Source organism: Agrilus planipennis, unplaced genomic scaffold (genome assembly GCF_000699045.2).
Source record: "Agrilus planipennis isolate EAB-ADULT unplaced genomic scaffold, Apla_2.0 scaffold75, whole genome shotgun sequence".
Taxonomy (NCBI): Eukaryota; Metazoa; Arthropoda; class Insecta; order Coleoptera; family Buprestidae; genus Agrilus; species Agrilus planipennis.
Window position 1 is genome coordinate 559,433 of NW_020439028.1, and position 10,173 is coordinate 569,605.

General features: G+C 32.5%; 2 protein-coding genes across 2 annotated transcripts; one reads left to right on the forward strand and one right to left on the reverse strand.

The window, feature by feature from the left end:
* On the reverse strand, positions 1–5,219 carry LOC108736015 (calcyclin-binding protein). The gene is made up of 5 exons (XM_018468277.2): positions 4,908–5,219; positions 4,649–4,844; positions 4,234–4,440; positions 2,263–2,419; positions 1–228 (listed from the first exon to the last, which is right to left on the reverse strand). Exons 1-5 carry the CDS (start codon positions 4,926–4,928, stop codon positions 147–149), a joined length of 663 nt encoding a protein of 220 aa, XP_018323779.1. The 5' UTR covers positions 4,929–5,219; the 3' UTR covers positions 1–146.
* Positions 5,220–5,520: 301 nt separating this feature from the next.
* On the forward strand, positions 5,521–9,656 carry LOC108736026 (protein NRDE2 homolog). Its single transcript, XM_018468292.2, has 2 exons — positions 5,521–8,248; positions 9,416–9,656. Exons 1-2 carry the CDS (start codon positions 5,665–5,667, stop codon positions 9,634–9,636), a joined length of 2,805 nt encoding a protein of 934 aa, XP_018323794.1. The 5' UTR covers positions 5,521–5,664; the 3' UTR covers positions 9,637–9,656.
* Positions 9,657–10,173: the final 517 nt, after the last annotated feature.

The window sequence follows — 10,173 nt, forward strand, 5'->3', positions numbered from 1 at the left end:
ACAATTCAATTTTTTCTTTATTACTTACAAGAAACGTTTGAAATTACACTGACCAATTATAAAGCAATCATTTTAGATGAAATATTTTTTTATCTTCATAAACAGTTTTGATGTACCTACATATTAAAAGGTATTTATTCTTATATCTAATAAGGAGTACCTTTCTTCTGACTTTCATACCATGCTTTTGCAATTGTTCGCTTCATCTCATCATCTCCTTGTTCGTATCTGTAACAAAAAAAAATTAATGGAGAGATACTCATACTTTAACAAAAATATGAGTACATAAGCACAAAAATGTTGATAAGTCAGGTTCGCCTCCCCATCCGTTCACTCATATTTACCACGACATACCTCTCAAATTCGGTCTAGCTAATATCAAATCCATACTAAACTCAAGGAGTTTTCCTTCATGTTGTAAAGTAATCAAATCAACAGTCTCAGAAATGCTCGCAATCTAAATGAACAATTCAGCAATACAACATCAATTATTAGTGTAAGTCAGTCACTGTAGAATAGTTGTTACAATAATGTGACATACGTATTTACAGGTTTGAACTATATCGCTCTTATAGAGACGAAATCCTCGATTTCAATAGCAGAGAACGTTGGTTGCTCTCAGGCTGACAATTTTTAAAGGAACAGTTGCTGCATCCTTGTCATTTGCAGCGAGTGCAAGCCTTACTTGAAACTGATTTTCAACCATCAGTGGATTTGTACTGTATAGGCTAGTTTTTTCCGTAGAGTGTTATTTGCAGACAAATTTGCTTCACGCGAGAATTCTGAATAACAATCACTATTAGTGCGATGCAAATTCGCATGTCATCCTTCACGATTTCAAGAATTGTTTTTGGCAAATGTGTGATGTGAATGTTTTGGAGACTTATTTAACTGTTTTGATAAGTTTACTTACAATTACCTGCAAAAAAAATACCCCTTCCCCTTAGCAATCCATCAACGGTGATGTGAAAAATTGCTTTAATGAAATTACCAGGTGATGTTCATTTATCGACTAATGTTTATGTAACATTTTTTCTTTTTTTGTGTTCGTAAATTTACATAGTGCTGCTTATAACGTAACTTATTTAAATTGTTTAGTCTAAACATTATTCGGCAAACTTATGTTGCCATTTCACGCACAGAACCGACATTAGATTGTAAATTGTGATTTTCTTAAAAAAAATTTTACCAGTAACCACATTACTGAACTCACCCTGCAATTGCTTATTGTATTTAGTTTGCACCCTCCAAAGCTCGGCACTTATTTCTGTTACACCCTGTATAATTTGGGTAGAAACCCCATATGTAATAACTATATTTATTTTATTACAAGTTCTTCCCTCCTATCAGTCACGGTGAGCTCGAAACTGTTAGCACCACTGCTCCGAGCGGTCGAAATTCACTTTTATGAACAATTTGTTTAATCACTTTCTTTATGTTGAAAATTGTTTGAAAAATTGAATTTATAGGAACTGTTTGTAAATAGGTATGCAACACGTCGCACACTTCAGCATAAGAAATTGCTGATACTAATAATTTCTTTTACATATAATATTAAGATAATAAGATCTTTCACTCAGTGTGAAAATTCAATGAAAATATTTTGTGTAAAAATTGTTATTTTAAGAGCTGAGCAGAATTTATTAACTGTCCGTTGGTTTAACGCACAACAAAATCATTAGATTACAGGAATCTGTAATTTAAAACTTATAGTTTGGCTACCCAATCGTAGTTAGAGAGCAAAAGTTGGACTTCGCCCTGTGCTGACACCACTCATAATTTCTTTTATATATAATATTTATGGAATTTATCAGCGAAAAAAGCATTTGGAAAAAAATGGAGGCATAGTAGTAAATAATAAATTTAAAACACCAATTTATAAATAGACTAGATTAAGTTAGATCAAAAATAACAAGACCGTCACTTTTCCTAGGGAAGTGCGTCACCCCTCTTCAAGCAAAAATAATAGCTCTACCACAGTAGGGGCACTTTCTTCTACAATGACTGTAAAAGTCTTAAACAATAAAATTTACATTTCACAGGTATGTATACAGTCATGAAAGGTTATTATTTCATCTATTGGAAAACGTGTATTAAAATAAGAGATTAATCTTTGCTCTCGCTAAAGGAGAAGCAATCTTAAGCCACCCTGTATATTTTAAATAGTCAAAAGCTAAGATTTCTGTACTATGCTATTTCTTCAAAGAGATTCTTGAGAAGTCTGACATTATTTTCAATAGCAAGAACTATTACATAACTTACGTATTTTTCATGAGATTCATAAGCATTTCTGAAGGATCCTTATTCTCATCAGTATCCAAATTAGGAAGTTTTCTTGATTCATGCGAACGTTGTTCCATTTCAGTCACAAAATCCCATTTACTGCTATCAGATTTTGCAACATTTACAATTACCATATCTGTAATTAATACAATACATATAATAAAAATCAACTACAGCTATTTATTATTAACCAACCAGTATGTTTGTAACTATGAGGGAGTTACAGAACATTGCTCCAATTATACTTAAACAAGTCAATAAGTTACTTTATTCGTTATTAAATAAGGGATTAAACAAAAAATCCCAGTTAATTATACAAGCAATAGCAACTTTCTAAAAGCATTTACGTAGATTAAAAGTAAAACGGAATTGCCAGAGACGCATTAACAATATTGTAGTGGTCAACATTCTGTACCTATTTAATTTATTAAAACAGGTTGAATACAATAATTCGAAGTGGTCTGTATTCTGTCGAAACTGCCAGACGCGGATCGCGATTTCGATCTTCTTGGATCTCATCAGCGCGTCGCAGACAGCTCCGACAGAATACAGACCGACTTTTACCTGCTGACTTAACAGTGCGTTTTAGAAAATACCACAAATGGCGCGGTAAACGCCATCTGTAGTACGATGCTACATTTTTGGATTACGTATGCTCCAACAAGGTCCACTTGTGTAGATATCTACTTGCTGAAAACGAATCCCGGCGTAGCCAACCTCAACGTGATAGGCACGTTAGCTTAATCGAATAAAATAATTCGAAGTGGTCTGTATTCTGTCGAAACTGCCAGACGCGGATCGCGATTTCGATCTTCTTGGATCTCATCAGCGCGTCGCAGACAGCTCCGACAGATTACTCAGATGGCGTTTACCGCGCCATTTGTGGTATTTTCTAAAACGCACTGTTAAGTCAGCAGGTAAAAGTTGGTCTGTATTCTGTCGGAGCTGTCTGCGACGCGCTGATGAGATCCAAGAAGATCGAAATCGCGATCCGCGTCTGGCAGTTTCGACAGAATACAGACCACTTCGAATTATTTTATTCGATTAAGCTAACGTGCCTATCACGTTGAGGTTGGCTACGCCGGGATTCGTTTTCAGCAAGTAGATATCCACACAAGTGGACCTTGTTGGAGCATACGTAATCCAAAAATGTAGCATCATACTACAGGTGGCGTTTACCGCGCCATTTGTGGTATTTTCTAAAACAGGTTGACTCAAATAATTTTCCATTGCAATTTTCTGCACCTACGTGCTACAATCCTCATTTTTTTTCGGATTTTTAGGTAGAACCCTTTGAGCTGTAGAAGTATACTAACATAAGTTTTAAGGCTAATGAACCATTACTACTACATATTAAGGGAGAAATAAAACAATACGAACGCTTATAAGTAGTTTTACATAAGCAGATAAAATTTGTTTGTCTGTAGAGAATAATCTCTGGAACTACAAAACCGATTCTAACAATTCTTTAACTAATAGAAAACTACATTATCAGTGATGGTGTAAATAAAGTCGGACAAAGAAGCGTTGCTTAATTGATACCTGTTCATGAGAATATTTAAATTTAGCACGGTGAGAAAAAGCCAGGTAAACGCTGGCATTTTGCATGTTGTTTTTCTGGAAAGAATAGGTTTATCTTACATCATCATAACTACAAGGGGCGTATAGACAAGCATCTTCACAATAAAACGTTTTTTGCTATTTGGTTAGATAACCCTAAGGACAGATTATTATCCTACGAAGATGATAGTAGCTGCACTCAAGTATTATATTACTACAGCATAGAAAACAAGTCACTATATTATCAAGAGAAATCTTTCTCACAATAGCATGTAAACAAGTACTTAATAAGTTTCAATTTACTGCTATAGCAACCACTGAAATCACGCATATGTTGAATATTTCTTATTTCAATACCTACATTAAATTAAAAAAAAAGCAAAATCTCACCTGTTTTTACTTTCCAATTACTGCTTTCAGGAACCACAGGTTTGAGAAGATTATTTATTGCTAGCAGGTAATTTTTATTGTCCAGATTCATTACATGCAATTCTAATGATTTTGTATTAAAGTTACAATATATATTTTCTTGGGGTATTGTATGTACTTTTGGTAATGTAACATAGAACTTGACAAACTTGTCCGATTGATCCCATGCTACAAAGATAATTTCAAATACATTAAGTACTGCACTTAACTAATTAATAAACACACAAAAGACAACTAAAATTATCTGCAGAATTGGAAGACTTCTTTGTAATGTTATATACTATTTTTGTCCTACTTCACAGTTAGTAATTTTGTTTAATTCTGTGATTATGATTAAATGATTTCTAAAAATTGCAAGAGCTTATTAAAGTCTTACCATAATTTGTAATTTTCACTTCATAACATCTGCTTGTACAAATTGGTGTTGACTGTTTTAAACTTGTCCTGATTTCGTTTTCGATTTTAGATAACTCGTCAGAAAGTTTTCTGATTTCTAAAGTTAAAATATCTTTGACTTTCCGGCGCTGAGCTTGGTTATATAGTATTTCTAACTCTGCAATATCCTTTTTCAACTAAAATTGACTTGAATTATATTTGAAACAAAGTAGAATGAATAAAGAATAGTATTAGCATACCTCTTGTATTTTACTCTCCATTTCTGCACGTTTTACACAGTAATTTTAAACTATGAAGAGTGGTACACTGTTAATTACACAAAATGTTAAATTAGAAGGTAGACACTATGCACTACATTCAATAGTTTTGCGCAAACCACAAACTGTAGTTGAACAAATTGCAATTAATAATTTTCTCGTTTAAATCACTTGCAATTTATTTACTGCAAATTATTGCTGCACTAAAACTCATATATTACATAGATTACCGCGAAGAGTATCTTACACCTTTTTGACTAGAGAATTCTGGAATGTTTGCTGTCAGTTTGCTGTCATAGTTCATAAATTAGATAAGGCTCTCACCATAGATTATGCTCTCACGGCTATTGTATCAATAAACTTACTACTTTAACAGCCCTGTTTGAGCGGTAATACACTGTTCTTTCTTTTAAAAACTTAATTTTTTTATAGTGCTAATCTGTTACGTTGAAACAGTATTTACATGCATACATGAAGTATTCGCGGGCATAATTCGCGGTGTATGTTAGGATATGATTAGTACATTCGAACGCAGCCAAAACTAACCTAAAACCTATTGTTTTAGAAAAATATCTATGGATAAAATAATATAAAATGTAAATGATGTAAATATATTTATATGATATTTATATTACTTTATATCGTATCCGTATTTATGAACAAAAAACACATTGCCTATTATTATCCAGATAGTTTTCATAGTTTTAAAACAATGTGAAACAACTGATTGCCCCAACAAATGGCATTGTTTCCTGCTTATGGATTAAATGAAGAAGAATCTGCACGTACAGAAACTTCTGAAGGTTTAGTGTGGTTGGAAAACTCAAGCTTTAAAGCTGATGTCAATGTTTTGAAAAAATCAGAGACTCTACAAGCTGACGATGAGAGGGAAGATAAAGTATCTCTACACAGAAAAAAACAAAAGAAAAAAGAGAAGAAAAATAAAAAAAACAAGGCCAAAGAAACTATTCAACTGCTAGATGACGCTCTACCTAATGATCTTTTCTTAATAGATAAAAAAAGAAACAAAGAATATCTTTCATCGTCTGTACAAAGAATAGCAAGGCCTTCAGCTCCAAAATATATTCTCCGATACAAGTCACACCAAATGTCTAATAAAAATTATAAAAAGAAAATTGTAAGATATTTTCATCATGTGTGTGACGAATTACATAAGATAGCAAATGATAAAAGCAACAGTAGTGAGAATGTTGAATTTGAAGGATACAAAGAAGAACAAGATTTAACCCAAACCACTGCATTTTATAATCGCAGTTTAAGTGATAATCCTCATGATATAAATATGTGGTTAAAATATGTTCGTTTTCAAGACATTGTAAATCATTTTGAAAAGGCATATCGTAAGGGAAGCATAGCAAAAGGTTCCAGAGTATTGGCCGAAAGAAAATTAATAATTTTAGATAAAGCATTGATTCAAAATCCTAACTGTGAGGCATTATTACGAGAGAGGTTAAATATTGCTGCAAGTGTTTTTCCTGCAGATGAATTGTACCTTCAAATGGAAAAACTAATTGAAAAGGAACCACAGAATATTATTCTTTGGCAAGGTTATATAGAGTCATTACAATGTTCCATGTCTCATTGTAATATTTCTGCTGTACTAAAGTTGTATGCTAAATGTTTATCCACATTACATCATTTACGACGTAATTCATTAGTTGAGAAAACAGTTTTAGAAGAAAATATTCTTCGGATGTTATACCAGTGTGGATTATTTTTGAAACAAAGTGGTTTATTTGAACAGCTTTGGTTATTGTTAAGTCTCTATTTGGAATTAAATTTAAGTCCTGAAGACAAGGGAAAGTTCAATATTTCATCAAACATTAATGAGAAAGAATTGGAAGAATTAGAAAATGCAGTTTTATCTTCCCAACTACCGATTCATGAACTTTGGTTGCGGATTGAAAAACTTCGTGAATCTTGCCATTGGTTGCCTTCAAAAGACGAGAATTGTGAAGATCCTCAAAGGATCGTTTTTGCTGAAGATGTTTCTGAGTTTATACACCCAATTACAATGCCTGGAAATACATTCAAACTTACAGCTATAGTTTTAACTCTTTTGAAAGTACCGTTACTTCCTTGTAGACATTCCACTATACAGGAATTGGGTTTGGATTATGTCCCATGGTCGCTTGATTCTATTGAAATGCTACTTCCATTATTTTATCCTATGTATGGTGTTAACTTTAAAAATAAATATTTGTTAAAGGACACACAAAAGCTTGCCATTGGTCCCCAGTATTCAAGAACATTACCTGGGCAGGAGGAATATTTAGAGTTTGTTTTAAATGTAATGAGAAATTGTATGGATTGTTTAAAAGAATATGAAAAAGTAGCCATGGCTCTCTGGTGGTTTAGACTTCAAAGATTGCTTATAATATTAGATAAAGAAGGAAGGTTCAAAATGACTCACGGGTTTAGAAAAAGAATTAAGAATGCTATCAAAAATTTTATTAAAAAAGAAGTAAATAGAAATAATTTATTATTTTACCAAGAATATGCTCTCTTCGAATCAGAATGGGGAACTAATGATGATGCAATTGGTATATTATTAACGGCTCTTTCTTCGAAAAACAATGATCATCTATTAGATTCTATTCAAGACACAGAAGAACAAAGGCATGTCTGTCGATTGTATCGAACGATTATAGAATTAACATTATCAAATGAGAAGGAACCTGAACATGTAAATAAAGTCGTATTGGACTACTTAGTCCACATGTGTCTAGGAAAATCTGCTAATAGTTTATCAGAAACTGATATAAGTGATGCCGCTATTAAATTAAAGCACGCCTATTTGCAGTTATTACAGAAAGTACAAATGCAGGAAGAGGGCAATTTTGGTATTATTGATCATTTTCTCCCAAATTTTTTCATTGATATTGTCATTTGCTACAGTTGGTTTATTTATTTTAAAGAAGGTATAGTAAATTGTGGCGCTTTCTTAGAAGAAACCCTTTCAACATTGGAAAAGTCTGGTAGTAACTTATGGTTACGTGAAGTTTTATTTGAATTTTATGCGGCAATCCTTTATCGGCATTTGTTGTTGCATTTAGGATCTGTGAATTTCAAACTACTTGAGGAACTGTTGCAAAGAGGAATTGAAAGTTACCCCAACAATTTATTTTTGTTGGCGGCATTTTCAAAAGTGCAGAGTTTAAATTGTTGCATAGGGCAACCGTTGTTTAAAACTTCAAAGATTTTATTAAATACTGGAAGGGCTCTTTCGTCAATTATTTTAGTATTGATAACTCAACAAAAAATTGCCGAAATTGAAGCTTCCTGTACAAACACATTTACAGGTATTTATTTATTTAGTTTATTAATTACTGAATTTTATCCTCGATACCATTCGCGTTGATGTCCTACATACGTGTCAAAGATCATCTACGATCACATAAAACTATTTTTTCTATCCCTCGGTAACGGTATTTTTTTTTTCTGGATAAAAGGTACCCTATGTGTTTTTCTGTATTTCTGACAATGTGTCTACAAAATTTCATGACTATCGATTGAGCAGTTCAGGCGTAAAATCGTCCTAAAACTAATGAATACGTTATTCGTCAATAAACAATAAATAAACAGTACGGTAAAAGTTCCTTATTCACGGTTTCCTTAGTCGCGGGTGAAAAAATTGCAACCCAGTTTCTGTATTCACGGCTAAAAATTTCATTATTCGCGGATACAATCGGTAAACAAAAACAAATTCGGTATCATTTATTAAGGGGATTCACTGCAATAGACCGCTCGCGCCTGGTGTGAATTTTTCCGAAAACATAGGTTTCTATTATAAACATTGTCATTTAACGCTGCTCGATTAATATGTGATTTTTTGTATGGTAACAGACAAAGGTTCATACTAACTCGGTTTAGTTTTTAATGATGTGATCGTTAAAACCTTTTACAAGTGCTTAAAGTTGATGCTTCTTGCAAATCTTCTTGTATGACACGTATTTTCAGTAGAAATTAAAAAATGGTCTTCGACAGGCTTTAGAACAAAGCTTTATCTATCTTACTACAAAATTTCAAACCTCTGTTCCAAACATTAAACTCATGATATATGTAGAAACAATAAGCATGTTTTTACTCTACGGCGCGTGTACTACTGAATCCCTTTAATTTATCGGCATCTTTTGAGTATGTACTGTTGGTACGTGCCGAAGCAGCTTTTACAAAAGATGTAACCGATTAAACAGAAAAGGATTCGGTGTTATTTTTCAAAGTATCGGCATCTTTTATAAACGATGTAACCGAGTAGACTAATTTCAAAATTCAAAACAAAAAAAAACACTAAATTTTTTAAACCCTTGCCTAAAGCTTATAAACCTAAATAGGGGTTAATTTTAATTGCGAATTTCTCAATAAATTGATTTTATTCTGATACATATTGGTTTTATTTTGGAGCTGTAGAACGTATCCCTTATGACAAATCAAACTATGATTTCTAACTATCATTACTATTGTTGTAGGTCAGAGCCCCATATTAGAAGACATCTACAAAAATAAAATGCTATCAATTTTTAAACGTTTGACGCTATCCTCAATGTGCACCAGAAGATGTGGTTTGGTATGGAGACTTTACCTTCAGTTCTTGTATTCACATTTTACTCCTGATCTTGTGCGAAACGCTTACTACGCAGCAGTAGAGGAATGTCCTTGGCTTAAGGTACGTTTTCACTTTTTTAGATAAATCATATGACTTTTTACTGACCAGAAATTATTGTTAATTATTATCTACTAAATGTAAGAAAAATAAATTAACAAAAATATTGTTTGTCATTAATGTACATCTCTGTTTTAATGAAAATAACGAATTTTAAAGATCAAAATAAGTTATCAAAAACAGTGATAACTTAGACCTATTAAATTTTAATTAGAATGTAGATGTACCTAATTAATTAACAAATGCCTAAATGTAAGTACCAAATTTTTAATTATTTTGAAACCATAAAAAATTGTTTAACAGAAAACTAGAGATACCCGATGCCGAATTACGCTCAATTTTTCAAAATATCCCTATACTTTTAGTCAGTGGGCAATACCGCGTTGGCAGGTGCAAGTTCGGCCGGTGCACCGACGCATTGTTTTTGACTGCTACACTACATTAAAATAATTAGTATAATTTCATTTTGTCCCATTAATAATATCCTGAGGTAAATAGAAACAAAAATTAATAGCTTTTATTTTTCTCTGAACTATGTCGGAAATATATAATAATATTTTATAT